Below are 16,155 nucleotides of genomic sequence, written 5' to 3' on the forward strand. Positions count from 1 at the left end.
AGTTAATTCACAGGCTGTAAGTATTGCTGGCTAAGCCAGTATTTATTGCCCATCCCTAATTGCCCTTGGTGGTGAGCTGCTTTCTTGAACCGCAGCAGTCCCTGAGGTGTAGTTACATCCACATTGCAGTTAGGAGGAATAGGGAGAGACAGCAGTTGAACATGTGGCTACAGGGATGGTGCAGGAGGGAGTGATTCAAATACCTGGATAATTGGGGGTCATTCTGGGGTAGGTGGGACCTCAAAAATGGGATGGTCTACACCTTAACCAGAAGGGTACCAATATCCTGGGGGGGAAATTCGCTCATGCTCTTCGGGAAGCTTTAAACTAATTCAGCAGGGGAATGGGAACCTGAATTGTAGCTCCAGTGTGCAGGAGGTTGAGAGTAGTGAGGTCATGAATAAAGTTTCAAGGTTGCAGGAGTGTACTAGCAGGCAGGAAGTTGGTTCGAAGTGTGTCCACTTCAATGCCAGGAGCATCCAGAATAAGGTGGGTGAACTTGCAGCATGGGTTGGTACCTGGGACTTTGATGTTGTGGCCATTTCGGAGACATGGATAGAGTAGGGACAGGAATGGCTGTTGCAGGTCCCAGGGTTTAGATGTTTCAGTAAGATCAGGAAAGGTGGTAAAAGAGGTGGAGGTGTGGCATTGTTAGTCAGGGACAGTATTATGGTGGCAGAAAGGACGTTTGATAAGGACTCATCTACTGAGGTAGTATAGGCTGAGGTTAGAAACAAGAAAGGAGAGGTCTTCCTGTTGGGAGTTCCCTATAGGCCTCCGAAAAGTTCCAGAGATGTAGAGGAAAGGATTGCAAAGATGACTCTGGTTAGGAGCGAAAGTAACAGCGTAGTTGTTATGGGGGACTTTAACTTTACAAATATTGATAGAAAAGCTGTAGTTCGAGTACTTTAGGTGGGTCAGTTTTTGTCCAATGTGTGCAGGAGGGTTTCCTGACACAGTATGTAGATAGGCCAACAAGAGGCGAGGCCATATTGGATTTGGTACTGGGTAATGAACCAGGCCAGGTGTTAGGCTTGGAGCTGGGTGAACACTTTGGTGATAGTGACCACAATTCAGTTACGTTTACTTTAGCGATGGAAAGGGATCGGTATATATCACAGGGCAAGAGTTATAGCTGGGGGAAAGGAAATCATGATACGAACAGGCAAGATTTAGGATGCATAGGATGTGGAAGGAAACTGGAGGGGATGGGCACATTTGAAATGTGAAGCTTGTTCATGGAACAGCTACTGCGTGTCCTTGATAAGCATGTACCTGTCAGGTGGGGAGGAAGTGGTCGAGCGAGGGAACTGTGGTTTACTAAAGAAGCTGAATCTCTTGTGAAGAGAAAGAAGGAGACTTATGTCAAGATGAGACATGAAGGCTCAGTTAGGGCAATTGAGAGTTACAAGTTAGCCAGAAAGCACCTAAAGAGAGAGCTAAGGACAGCCAGAAGAGGACATGAGAAATCTTTAGCAGATAGGATCAAGGAAAACCCTAAAGCTTTCTATAGGAATGTCAAGAATAAAAGAATGACTAGGGTAAGATTAGAGCCAGTCAAGGACAGTAGTGGGAAGTTGTGCATGGAGTCCAAAGAGATAGGAGAGGCGCTAAATGAATATTTTTCATCAGTTTTCACACAGGAAAAAGATAACGTTATTGAGGATAATACTGAGATACTGGCTATTAGACTAGACGGGATTGAGGTTCATAAGGAGGAGGCATTAGCAATTCTGGAAAGTATGAAAATAAATAAGTCCCCTGGGCTGGATGGTAATTTTCCTAGGATTCTCTGGGAGGCTAGGGACGAGATTGCAGAGCCTTTGGCTTTGATCTTTAGGTCGTCATTGTCTACAGGAATAGTGCCAGAAGACTGGAGGATAGCAAATGTTGTCCCCTTGTTCAAGAAGGGGAGTAGAGACAACCCTGGTAATTATAGACCAGTGGGCCTTACTTCTGTTGTGGGCAAAGTTTTGGAAAGGATTATAAGGGATAGGATTTATAATCATCGAGAAAGGAATAATGTGATTAGGGATAGTCGATACGGTTTTGTGAAGAGTAGGTCGTACCTCACAAACCTTATTGAGTTCTTTGAGAAGGTGGCCAAAGAGGTGTTTGAGGGTAAAACAGTTGGTGTGGTATATGTGGATGTCACTAAAGCGTTTGATAAGGTTCCCCACAGTAAGCTATTGTAGAAGATACAGAGGCATGGGATTGAGGGTGATTTAGCGGTTTGGATCAGAAATTGGCTAGCTGTAAGAAGACAGAGGGTGGTGGTTGATGGGAAATGTTCATCCTGAAGTTCAGTTACTAGTGGTGTACCGCAAGGATCTGTTTTGAAGCCACTGCTGTTTGTCATTTTTATAAATTACCTGGATGAGGGCATAGAAGGATGGGTTAGTAAATTTACGAATGGCACTAAAGTCGGTGGGGTTGTGGACAGCGTGGAAAGATGTTGCAGGTTACAGAGGGACATAGATAAGCTGCAGAGCTGGGCTGAGCAGTGGCAAATGGAGTTTAATGCGGAGAAGTGTGAAGTGATTCACTTTGGAAGGAATACAGAGTGCTAGGCTAATGTAAGTTACCTGGTAATGTGGATGAGCAGAGAGATCTCGGTGTCCATGTGCATAGATCCCTGAAAGTCGGCACCCAGGTTGACAGGGTTGTTAAGAAGGCATATGGGGCGTTAGCTTTTGTTGGTAGAGGGATTGAGTTTCGGAGCCATGAGGTCATGTTGCAGTTGTACAAAACTGTGGTGCAGCCGCATTTGGAGTATTGCATACAGTTCTGGTCACTGCATCATAGGAAGGATGTGGAAGCATTGGAAAGGGTGCAGAGGAGACTTAACAGGATGTTGCCTGGTATGGTGGGAAGGTTTATGAGGAAAGGCTGAGGGACTTGAGGCTGTTTTCATTAGAGAGAAGAAGGTTAAGAGGTGACTTAATAGAGGCATATAAGATGATCAGAGGATTAGATAGGATGGACAGTAAGAGCCTTTTCCCTTGGATGAAATTGGCTAACACGAGGGGACACAGCTTTAAATTGAGGGGTGATAGATATAGGACAGATGTCAGAGGTAGGTTTTTTACTCAGAGAGTAGTAAGGGTGTGGAATGCCCTGCCTGCAACAGTAGTGGACTTGCCAACATTAAGGGCATTTAAATGGTCATTGGATAAACATATGGATGATATTGGAACAGAGTAGGTTAGATGGGCTTTAGATTGGTTTCACAGCTCGACGCAACTTCGAGGGCTGAAGGGCCTGTACTGTGCTGTAATATTCTATGTTCTATGTTTAGGAAGGGAGTTCTAGGATTTTGACCCAGCTACAATGAAGGAACGGTGACACCCAAAGCAAGGTGATGAGTGACTTGGTGGGGATCCTGCAGGTGGTGATGTTCTTACAGCTCATTATTTATCTGACACATACACAATTGACCAAAGAGTGACATTGTTTACCTGCGGATATTTGTTGCAAGGATACTTTGAACTGGCCGGCTCTTAAGTCCGGCATTGGGTCGGAAAACTAGACCAGTTGTCGGAACCTCTTTCACTTCTTTCTTTAGGGTACTGAAATGGGCTGGATAAGTATCAAATGCACCTGCTTTCATTCCACCTTGCTGAAACAATGGGAGAAAGAACATGAAGGAACTCAGTATTTACTTTACTGAGACAGGAGAATAATAATGAAGACATTATTAAAGATGGAATAGTAAATTGAAGGTGAAATTGTCAACAGGGATTAGTAACCTTTGTTATAAAGACCATCAAACAATCAGAAGTAATTGTGCATTAATGTAACAACCACATTACATTATTGTTACGGTATCCTGTCTGAGCCACACAGCAAGGAAATATAACAGGTGGATGAAATCAACTGGCTTCATTGGATTAGCTCCCTGGAAATTTAAACCAAAATATTTTTGGTACCTTTGCACAAAACACTCATTAAACACAGGACCTTTGTATGGAATTAACAGTTCACAGATAAAAATAAATTAAAACTGCACAGATAAATAAGTAGTACCTTTTTCAAGCACAGATCTACAATATGCCTAAAACTTGTTCAGGGCATGTGTTTCCTGTCATAAATTTTGGACACACTTTTTCATCAACATTTCCCTTTGTATTCACAAGAGAGACATTGTAACGTTATCAGGTGCATAGTCCATGACCACCCATTTTAGTACAACAAGGTGGAAAGTTCAAAATTATCTGTTCAATTTTCTATGCCAGTTATCATGTTACAGCTGCATACTTAGGCCATTATTCGACAATGTGACATGGTTTTCACAGTCAAGTTCTCAAACTTTGTCCAACATTTTATTTCTAACTGATCTTTCCCATTAATCAAATTTTCTCAGGTATATTAAGTTTGGATTTACAAATTTAAATTCACTCTCTTGTACAACCACTGAACACATAACCTGCTGCTTTACAGATTGTACATAGAATTTGATTCTTGAGGTCTACTGTTATAATTTCTATCTTTGCCCTTTTTGCAAGGTCACTTTGAATTCTGAAAGCACTTGTCTATTTATTTAAAATAAAAACAGAAAATGTTGGATAAATTCAGCTGGTTAGGCAACATCTGTGCAGAGATTCATGGTGTCATAGAGGTTTACAACATGGAAACAGGCCCTTCGGACCAACTTGTCCATGCCACCCCTTTCTTCACCACTAAGCTAGTCTGAATTGCCCATGTTTGGCCCATATCCCTCTATACCCAGCTTACCCATGTAACTGTCTAAACGCTTTTTAAAAGACAAAATTGTACCTGCCTCTACTACCACCTCTTTTGTTCCAGACACTCACCACCCTCTGAATGAAAAAATTGCCCCTCTGGACCTCATTAATTTATAGAAATCAGTCCTAAGCCTCCTGTGCTCCAGAGCAAAAAGTCCCAGTCTACCCAGCCTTGCCTTATAACTGAAACCATCAAGTCCCAGTAGCATCTTAGTAAATCTTTCCTACACTTCTTCTAGTTTAATAATATCCTTTCTATAATAATGATGAGAACTGTACACAGTATTCCAAGTGTGGCCTTACCAATGTCTTGTACAACTTCAACAAGACCTCCCAACTCCTATATTCAATGTTCTGACCAATGAAACCAAGCATGCTGAATGCCACCTTCACCACTCTGTCCACCTGTGACTCCACTTTCAAGGAGCTATGAACCTGTACCCCTAGATCTCTTTATTCTATAACCCTCCCCAACATCTTACCATTAACTGATTAAGTTCTACCCTGGCTTGATCTACCAAAATGCATCACCTCGCATTTAACTAAATTAACCTTCATTTGCCATTCGTCAGCCCACTGGCTCAATTGATCAAGATCCTGTTGCAATCCTAGATAATCTTCTTCACTATCCACTATGTCACCTATCTTGGTGTCATCTGCAAACTTACTAACCATACCTCCAAAATTCTCATCCAACTCATGAATATAAGTGACAAATAACAGTGGACCCAGCACCGATCCCTAAGGCACACCACTGGTCACAGGTATCCAGTTTGAAAACAACGCCCTACACCAACTCTCTGTCTTCTGTCATCAACACAGTAAAAAGTCTGACAACACCAGGTTTTAGTCCAACCTATTTATTTGATAATATACTCACAAGCTTTCGAGGGGACTGCCTCTTCGTCTGACGAAGAGGCAGTCCCCTCGAAAGCTTGTGAGTATATTATCAAATAAATAGGTTGGACTAAAACCTGGTGTTGTCAGACTTTTTACTGTGTTTATGCCAGTCCAACGCCGGCATACCCACATTCTGTCATCAAGCCAGTTTTGTATCTTATCCTGGATCCTGTGAGATTTAACCTTATGCAACAACCTACCATGTTGGTACCTTGTCAAAAGGCCTTGCTAAAGTCCATGTAGACAACATCTGCCTTCATCTACCTTCTTAGTTACCCTTTCAAAAAAAGAGTTCATGTTCTGAATCCATACGGTCACTCAATAGAGGATCATATGGACTCTCCAAAGTCCTTGAATATCTTGACACCTCACTAGCCTGCGTACATTTTCCCTACAACTTCCTGTTGGACGTTCTCCCAGCAGATTTCTGTCCTTGTCATATCACAATGATCCTGACCAAAGCTGTAAAATCACATACGTACCAATTTTCCAGGAGAAGGAGGCTTGAAAGGCGTTTCTATTTTTTTGACTGGTGGAGCCCGCTTTACTGGAGGTAAAATCCTTTCAGTCCGATATGGGTTACTATCAAAGTATTCCTTTGGGTAAAGGTTCAACCGAAATGGTCCGTCGAGGATTTGACCTTTCTGTAAAAGTATCACAGTTTATAGAAATGGAACTGAAGAGTTAACATTCAGCTCCAACATGAGTGCAGAGAGTTCAGTGAAATGAAAGCAGTTGAAGTGCTTTAAAATAGATTTTATTAAGTGGGTAAGGCTTTGAACCTTGTAATTGAATGTTGTGATATGGGGCGGGGTAGGTGGGGCAGAATCATGTCATGGCCAGACAGCATTCCCAAAGAGGGAAACAGCAGCAATGATGTATGGCAATGTTAGAAAGGAGGTGGCAGTAGTAAAAGACTGAAAAATGGATTCTTATGGGAGCATCAGGCTTCAAGACAGGTATCACAATCTCCTAGGTAGATGATGATGTCGACAAGTGCCACAGTACCACCTATTTTAGAGGGATGAAGGTCAGGGCTTTAAGGATGAGGAAGCAGCTGAAGCCATTGGTTTTCAAACTAAGACTGAACCAGAAGTTAATGATATGATGAAAATTAATCTGCCTTCAATTACAAAGAATCACAGTCTATTAGTTGGTTGAAATGTTTTATCAGCGGAGGTGAATAGGTGACAGTCACGTGGCCATTCTGCCCAATTTTACGTTCTGTCAACCCACCCCCAGTTTTAGGGAGAGACATAAAATTCTGAACACTGATTCTTTTCCATTTGTAGGTTCTCCTGTCACATCATTCAGAATGGTTATTTTCAGAAGTTTGCAGTTTTCCAGCCACTTTTCCTGCTTTTGATTTTTATAGTTCTTTTCAGTTCTGATTTTGCTAATGTTTTTATCAATGCATCAGTCAACAGGTACTGGGTTTCCTCTGTGTGCTTTGGTTTCCTGCCACAGTCTGAAAGATGTGCTGGTTAGGTGCATTGACCCAAACAGATGCTAGCGTGTGATGAACAGGGGAATTTCACAGTAACTTCACTGCATTGTTAATGTTAGCCTTACTTGTGACTAACAAATAAACCTTATTTTTACCATTATGGGTGGCACAGTGGTTCGGCACTACTGTCTAATAGTGCCTGGGACCCAGGTTCGATTCTGGCCTTGGGTCACTGTCTGTGTGGAGTTTTTGCATGTTCTTACTGTACCTGCATGGGTTTCCTCTGGGTGATCCAGTTTCCTCCACAAAGTTGGACAGGTTAGGTGGATTGGCCATGCTAAATTGCCCCTCAATGTCCAAAGATGTATAGGTTACTTTGATTAGTCATACTAAATATGCGGGGTTACAGGAATAGGGGGGGGATGCTCGTTTGGAGAGTCAGTTCAGATTCAATGGACCAGATAGCCTCTTTCTGCGCTGTAGGTTCAATGGTGGAAGTTTTTTAAATCATTTGTGGGACATGGGTGTCGCTGCCTGGCCAGCATTCACTGCCCATCCCTAGTTGCCCTTGAGAAGCGGTGGTGAGCTTCCTTCTTGAATCGCTGCAGCCTATGTTCTATGTGTTGGCCTCCAATGCCATTAGGGAAGGAATTCCAAGATTTTGACCCAGCAACTGCGAAGGAATGGTGATATATTTCCAAGTCATTATGTGAGTGGCTTGGAAGGGAATTTGCAGGTGATGAAGTTCCCATTTATCTGCTGCCCTTCTTCTAGATTGCAGTGGTAGGGGGTTTGGAAGGTGTTGTCTAAGGAACTTTGGTGAATTGCTGCAGTGCGTGTTGTAAATAGTACACACCGCTGCTTCTGAGCATCGGTGGTGGAGCGGATTGAATGTTTGTAGAGGTGGTGCCAATCAAGCAAACTGCTTTATCCTGGATGGTGACAAGCTTCTTGAGTGTTGGAGCTGTATCCTGGCAAGTGGGGAGTATTCCATCACATTCCATCACACTCCTGACTTATGCCTTGTAGATGGTGGGTAAGCTCCGAAGAGCCAGGAGGTGAGTTATTCGCCACAGTATTCCTAGCCTCTGACCTGCTCTTGTAGCCACTGTGTTTATGGGGTGAGTCCAATTAAGTTTCTGATCAATGGTAATGCCAAGGATATAGACAGTGGGGGATTCAGTGATGGTTAAACCATTGAATATTAAGGGGTGGTGGTTAAAGTGTCTCTTATTGGTGCTGGTCATTGCCTGGCATTTGTGTGGTGCGAATGTTATTTGCCACTTGTCAGCCTGAGCCTGGATATTGTCCAGATCTTGTTACATTTAAACATGCTTCAGTGTCTGAAGAGTTGCGGATGGTGCTGAACATTGTGCAATCATTGGCGAACATCTGACCTTATGATGGAGGGAAGACCATTAATGAAGCCGCTGAAAATTCTTGGGTCGAGGATACTACTCTGAGGGACTCCTTCAGAGATGCCCTGGAGCTGAGATGACTGACCCTTCACAACCACAACCATCTTTCTATGTGTCAGGTATGACTCCAACCAGTGGAGAGTTTGTCCCTGATACCCATTGATTCCAGTTTTGCTAGGGCTCCTTGATACCGTACTCAGTTGAATGCAACCTCGGTGTCAAGAGCTGTCACTCTCACCACACCTCTGGAATTCAGCTCTTTTGTCCATGTTTGAACCAAGGATGTAATGAGCTCAGAGGCTGAGTGACCCTGGTGAAACCCAAACTTGGCGTCACTGAGCAGGTTATTGGTGAGCAGGTGCTGCTTGATAGGACTGTCGATGACCTCTTCCATCACTTTACTGATGATCGAGAGTAGACTGATTGGGCAGTAATTGGCTGGGTTTGGTTTCTCCTGCTTTTTGTCTACAGCACATACCTGGGCAATTTTCCAGATTGTTGGCTAGATGCCAGTGTTGTAACTGTATTGGAAGAAGTTGGTTAGGGGAGCGGCAAGTTCTGGAGCACAAGTCTTCAGTACTATTGCCGGAATGTTATCAGGATCCATTGCCTTTGCAGTATCCAGTGGATCCAACTGTTTCTTGATATCAAAGAACAAAGAACAAAAACAGCCCGGGAAACAGGCCCTTTGGCCCAACGAGCCCGCGCCGCCATTTTAATATTACCAGTCCCCCCTCCACCTGTGACCCCTACTTATTGTTTTTATGGCAATCCACATTGAGGGAAACTAATTTAGGGACAATTTATTACTTCCAATCAGCCTAATAGCACATCTTTGGGGTGTGGGAGGAAACCAGAGCACCTGGAGAAAACCCACACAAGCACGGGGAGAATGCGCAAGCTCCCACAGACACTGGCCCAAATCCATGTGTCTGCACAGCAAACAGTGATAGTCACTGAGCTGTCATGTTGCCCAGCATCTGGTCCAGTTTAAGCACACACTAACGACATGAAGCACTAGGCCAATCTCGAACATTCAAGAGCAGCCCAAGTACGACCCATCGCGTATATGCCCCTCGTTGGACAACAAGGCGGACCGACTTAAAACCTGTGAATTAAAAGAGAAAAAACATTATTATCATACCATATCCTTTTACATTACCAGGGACGTCCCACTGCTAATGAGCTTTATTTAAAACAATCTCCTATATCCTCCCATCTCCAACCCACTCATGTGCCTGTCTAATTTACTCTTAAACAACTCCAGCGTGCCTGCCTCCACCACCTTACTTGGCAGAGCATTCCATACCCCCACTACCCTCTGTGTGAAAAACCTCCCTCCAATATCTGTGTTATACCTCTCCCCCCTCACCTTAAGCCCGTGGCCCCTCGTACTGTGTGTCTCTAACATAGGAAATAGCTTACCTCTGTTTACTCTATCTATACCCTTCATAATCTTATATACCTCTATTAGATCCCCCCTCAGTCACCGTCTTTCAAGGGAAGACAGCCCCAATTTGCTCAATCTTTCCTCATGACCCAGTCCTTCCATACCAGACAACATCCTGGTAAACCTCCTCTGCACTCTCTCCAGAGTCTCCACGTCCTTCCGGTAGTAAGGCGACCAGAACTGGACGCTGTATTCTAAATGCGGCCTAACCAATGCTCTATACAACTGCAACATTAGACTCCAGCTGTTATATTCTATACCCCTTCCTATAAAGGCTAACATACCATAGGCTTTCTTCACAACCTTCTCCACTTGTACTGCCACCTTCAATGACTTGTGCACTTGCACCCCCAGGTCTCGCTGCGTTTCTATACTCCTTATGGGCTTACCCTTTATCATATAACTCCCCCCTACATTATTCCAGCCAAAATGCATCACCTCACATTTATCCGGATTAAACTCCATTTGCCATATATCTGCCCAATATACCAGCCTATCTATATCCCGTTGTATTGCCAGACTCTGCTCCTCACTGCCTGCCAATCCAGCCATCTTGGTGTCCTCAGCAAATTTGCTGATCACACCACTTACTCCCTCTTCCAAGTCATTTATATACACTACAAAGAGAAGAGGTCCCAGTACTGAGCCCTGCGGCACACCACTAGTGACAGAACTCCAGCTAGAAAAGGACCCCTCCACTACTACTCTGTCTCCTCTTACCAAGCCAGTTCTCCACCCATCCAGATACCTGGCCTCGTATCCCATGAGCCTTAATCTTTTCTACCAACCTACCATGAGGGACTTTGTCAAACGCCTTACTGAAATCCATATAGACGACATCAACGGCTCGTCCTTTGTCGACCGTTTTTGTCACCTCCTCAAAAAATTCTGCCAGATTCGTAAGGCAAGACTTCCCCTTTACAAAGCCATGCTGTGTATCCTTAATTAGATCGCAAAGCTCTAAATGCTCATACATCCTATCCCTAAGAATCCTCTCCATCAACTTGCCTACCACTGAAGTCAAACTCACCGGCCTATAGTTACCTGGGTTATCCCTCCCACCCTTTTTAAACAACGGTACCACATTTTCTATCCTCCAGTCCTCTGGGACCTCACCTGTGTCCAAAGAAGAGACAAAGATTTGCGTCAGAGGCCCAGCAATTTCATCTCTCGCCTCCCTAAGCAGCCTAGGATAAATGCCATCAGGTCTCGGAGATTTATCAGTTTTAATGCTACCTAAAAGCCCTAACACTTCTTCCCTTGTAACCGATAGTTCCTTCAATTGGTCTACAGCTCCCTCGATGACCGTACCAGATATCAAGCCCCTCTCCTTTGTGAATACCGACGCAAAGTATTCATTCAGGATCTCCCCCATTCCCTCAGACTCTAAGCACAATTCCCCTCGTCTGTCCCTGAGGGGACCGATCTTTCCCCTAGCCACCCTTTTGCTCCTAACATAGGAGTAAAATGCCTTTGGATTTTCCTTAATCCTACCTGCCAAAGCCATTTCATGACCCGTTTTTGCCCTCCTAACTCCCCTTTTGTGATCCTTCCTACTCTCTCTGTACTCCTCCAACACTGTCTCCATTCCCAGTTGCTCAGACCTGACATACGCCCCCCGTTTCTTCCTGACCAGGTCCTCTATATCTCTAGTAATCCATGGCTCTCTAATCCTACCTTTCCCATCCTTCCTCTTAACCGGCACATGCCTTTCCTGAACCCATTGCAGTTTTCCCTTGAAAGACTCCCACATGCCTAACGTGGACTTGCCCTCCAACAGCCTCTCCCAGTCTGCATCCCTAAGCTCCTGCTTAATCCGGCTGTATCTAGCCCTCCCCTAATTTAGCACCCTCCCCTTATGACAGCACTCATCTTTTTCCATTCGTATCCTAAAGTAGACAGAGTTGTGGTCACTATTAGCCACATGTTCACCTACCGCAACCTCAACCACCTGACCCGGCTCATTGCCCAGAACTCAATCCAGTATAGCCCCCTCCCTAGTCGGGCTATCTACATACTGCTCCAAGGACCCTTCCAATACACATCTTACGAATTCCTCCCCGTCTGAACCCCCAGCTCTAGGCACCTTCCAATCCCACCCCAGGGAGATTAAAATCTCCCACTACAACAACCCTGTTCTTCCTACACTTATCCAAAACGTCTCTACATACACCCTCTTCACTGCCCGCGGGCTGTCGGGTGGCTTGTAATACACCCCTAGCATAGTAATGGCTCCCTTCTTATTCCTCAACTCCACCCACAGAGACTCAATTTCCAACCCCTCTATGTTATCCTCCCTCTGCACCGCTGTGATGTGCTCCCTAACTAAGAGCGCCACTCCCCCTCCTCTTTTCAACCCTCCCCTGTCATGCCTAAAACACTTATACCCAGGAATATTTAGCTGCCAGTCCTGCTCTTCCTTTAACCATGTCTCTGTCACTGCCACCACATCTAAATTCCTCACGAGCATCAAGGCCTTAAGTTCATCCGTCTTACCCGTCACACTCCTCACACTAAAACAGATGCACTGAGGACCCTCAGGCCCACTCGGATCCTCCTTCTCCTGGGAGATTTTCCTCTCATCTAGACTTACCCTGTCACCCAACTCACTCCCACTCCCAGTGCCTACTGAGCTATCTGTCTCCTCCCCACACCCCCCTCCATATTAGTTTCAACCCTGCTGAAACACTCCAGCTAACCTCCCAGCTAAAATATGTGTACCCTTCCCATTTAAATGTTCCCCATCCCACTTGTACAAGTGCCCTTCCCTCACAAGTGAAGTAAATCGAATTGGCTGGAGACTGGCATCTGGGATGTTGGGGACCATTGGAGGAGACCAAGATGGATCATCCACTTGGCATTTCTGGCTGAAGATTGCTGCGAATACTTCAGTCTTATCTTTTGCACTGATGTGCGGGGCTCCTCCATCATTGAGGATGGGGATATTTGTGGAGCCTCCTCAAAGAACAATGAACAAAGAAAATTACAGCAGAGGAACAGGCCCTTTGGCCCTCCAAGCCTGCAATGACCATGCTGCCCAACTTAACTAAAACCCCCTATCCTTCCAGGGACCATATCCCTCGATTCCCATCTCATTCATGTACTCGTCAAGATGCCCTTTAAAAGTCGCTACCATATCCGCTTCCACTACCTCCCCCGGCAACAAGTTCCAGGCACCCACCACTCTCTGTCTAAAAATCTGCCTCGTACATCTCTTTTAAATCTTGCCCCTCACACTTTAAACTATGCCCCCTAGTAATTGACTTTTCCACCCTGGGAAAAAGCTTCTGACTATCTGCTCTATCCATGCCTCTCATAATCTTATAGGCTTCTATCAGATCTCCCCTCAACCTCTGTCGCTCCAGTGAGAACAAAATTCTCCAACCTCTCCTCATAAGTAATGCCCTCCATACAAGGCAACATCCTAGTAAATCTTTTCTATACTCTCACTAAGGCCTCCACGTCCTTCTGGTAGTGTGGCGACCTGAATTGAACACTATATTCTAAGTGCAGCCTAGCTAAGGTTCTATAAAGCATCAACATGACTTGACAATGTTTAAACTCAATACCCCAGCCAATGAAGGCAAGCATGCCGTAGGCCTTCTTGACTACCTTCTCCACCTGCATTGCCACTTTCAGTGACCTGCGTACCTGTACATCCAGATCCCTTTGCCTACCAATACTCTTAAGAGTTCTACCGTTTACTGTGTATTTCCTATCTGTATTAGATCTTCCAAAATGCATTACCTCACATTTGTCCAGACATCTCTCTGTCTAAATCTCCAATTGATCTATATCCTGCTAAATCCTCTGATGGTCCTCATCCCTATCCGCAAAACCATCAACCTCTGTGTCGTCTGCAATCTTACTAATCAATCCAATTACATTTTCCTCCAAATTATTTATATATATTACAAACAGCAAAGGTCCAGCACTGATCTGATAATGAAGAGGATGGATAGGGTAGAGGTAGAGAGATTCTTCCCGCTTAGAAAGGATAGCAGGACTAGAGGACACAGCCTCAAGATAAGGGGGGGCAATTTAGATCAGCGTTGAGGAGGAACTTCTTCACTCAAAGGGTGGTGAATCTCTGGAATTCTCTGCCCGTTGAAGTGGTGGAGGCTACCTCACTAAATATATTTAAGTCACGGGTAGATAGGTTTTTGATAGACAGGCGAATTAAGGGTTATGGGGAGAAAGTGGAACTGATCCACTTCAGATCAGCCATGATCTCATTGAATGGCGGGGTAGGCTCAAAGGGCTAGATGGCCTACTCCTGCTCCTATTTCTTATGTTCTTAGGTTCTTATGATCTCTGAGGAACACCACTTGTCACAGCTCTCCATTCAGAAAAGCACCCTCCCACTGCTACCTAATTTCTTTAACTGAGTCAATTTTGTATCCACCTTGCCAGCTCACCTCTGATCCCATGAGACTTGACCTGCTGCACCAGCCTGCCATGAGGGACCCTGTCAGAGGCCTTACTGAAGTCCATGTAGACAATGTCCACTACCCTACCCTCATGAATTATTTTCGTCACTTCTTCGAAAAACTTGATCAAGTTTGTGAGACACGACCTCCCCTTCACAAAACCATGTTGCCTTTCATTAATACATCCACTTATTCCCAAGTGGGAATAAATCCTGTCTCAAAGAATCCTCTCCAATAATTTCCCTACCACTGATGTAAGCTCACCAGCCTGTAATTACCTGGATTATTCTTACTACCCTTCTTAAACAAAGGAACAACATTGACTATTCTCCAATCCTCTGGGACCTCCCCTATAGACAGTGAACACCTTCAGTGAGTTGTTTAATTATCCATCACCATTCTTGGCTGGATGTGGAAGGATTGCAGAGCTTAGATCTGATCTGTTAGTTGTGGGATTAGTTAGCTCTGTCTTCCACTTTGCCGTTTTTACCATTTGGCATGCAAGTAGGCCTGTTTGGTAGCTTCACCAGGTTGACACTTCATTTTTAGGTATGCCTAGTGCTGCTCCTCGCACGCCCTCCTGCACTCTCCATTGAATCAGGATTGATCCCCTGGCTTGATGGTAATGGTTGAGTGGGGGATATGCCAAGCCCTGAGGTTGAAGATTGTACTGGAGTACAATTCTGCTGCTGTTGATGGCTCCAGCACGCCATGGATGCCCAGTTCAAAATCTGACCCTTATAGCACGGTGATAGTGTCACACAACACGATGAAGATTATTCTCAATGGGAAGGTGGGACTTTGTCTCCACAAGAACTGTGCGTTGTCACTCTTACTGATGTTGTCATGGACAGATGCAACTGTAGCCAGCAGATTGGTAGGGATAAGGTCAAATATGATATTTCCTCATGTTGGTTCCTTCACCACCTGCTGCAGGCCCAGTCTAGCAGTTAGAGCCTTTAGGATCCGACCAGCTTGATCAGTAGTGCTGCTGCCCAGTCACTCTTGGTGGTGGACATTGAAATCCCCAAACCAGATTACATTTTGTGCTCTTGCCACCCTCAGTGCTTCCTCCTCCAAGTGCTGTTCAACATAGATGAATACTGACTCATCAGCCAAAGGAGAACTGTACGTGATAACCAGTAAGAGGTTTCCTTGCCCATATTTAACTTGAAACCATGAGATTTCATGGGGTCCAGAATCAATGTTAAGGACTCCCAGGGCAACTCTTTCCCAACTGTATATCACTGTGCCATATCTGCTGGCTCTGTCCTGCCGCTGGGACAGGACATATCCAGGATGGTAATGGTAGTGTCTGGGGTGTTATTTGTAAGGTATGATTCTGTGAGAATGACTATGTCAGACTGTTGCTAAACTAGTTTGTGAGACAGCTCTCCCAATTTTGGCACTAGCCCCCAGATGTTAGTAAGGAGGACTTTGCATCATTGATAGGGCTGTGTGTTTTGCCATTTTCCTTTCTGGTGCCTTGGTCGATGCCAGGTGGTCCATCCGAATTCATTTTTTTGTTGAGACTTTGTAGCGATTGTTACAATTGAGTGGCCTGCTAGGCCTTCCAGAGAGCAGTTAAGAGTCAACCACATTGCTGTGGAGTCACATGTAGGCCAGGCCAGGTAAGGCAGATTTTTTTCCCTGAAGGACATTAGTGAACCAGCTGGGTTTTTCTGACGATCAAACAATGGTTTTATGATCATTAGTAGACTCGTAATTCCAGATATTTTTATTGAATTCAAATTGCTATATCTGC

At 44.7% G+C, this 16,155-nt stretch overlaps 1 protein-coding gene across 1 annotated transcript in view; it reads right to left on the bottom strand.

Annotated features, from left to right (window-relative positions):
* The window catches only part of cfap96 (cilia and flagella associated protein 96), a 46,925-nt gene that overhangs the window by 9,468 nt on the left and 21,302 nt on the right, over positions 1–16,155 (bottom strand). Inside the window, exons 6-7 of the mRNA XM_080189395.1 lie at positions 6,128–6,289; positions 3,459–3,619 (exon numbers count right to left, since the gene is read on the bottom strand). Of these exons, the coding sequence (XP_080045521.1) occupies positions 3,459–3,619; positions 6,128–6,289 (323 nt within the window). The remainder of the gene's footprint in view (positions 1–3,458; positions 3,620–6,127; positions 6,290–16,155) is intronic.

The sequence above is a fragment of the Carcharhinus amblyrhynchos genome, chromosome 5, assembly GCF_965287045.1.
Source record: "Carcharhinus amblyrhynchos chromosome 5, sCarAmb.v2.hapA, whole genome shotgun sequence".
Classification (NCBI taxonomy): domain Eukaryota; kingdom Metazoa; phylum Chordata; class Chondrichthyes; order Carcharhiniformes; family Carcharhinidae; genus Carcharhinus; species Carcharhinus amblyrhynchos.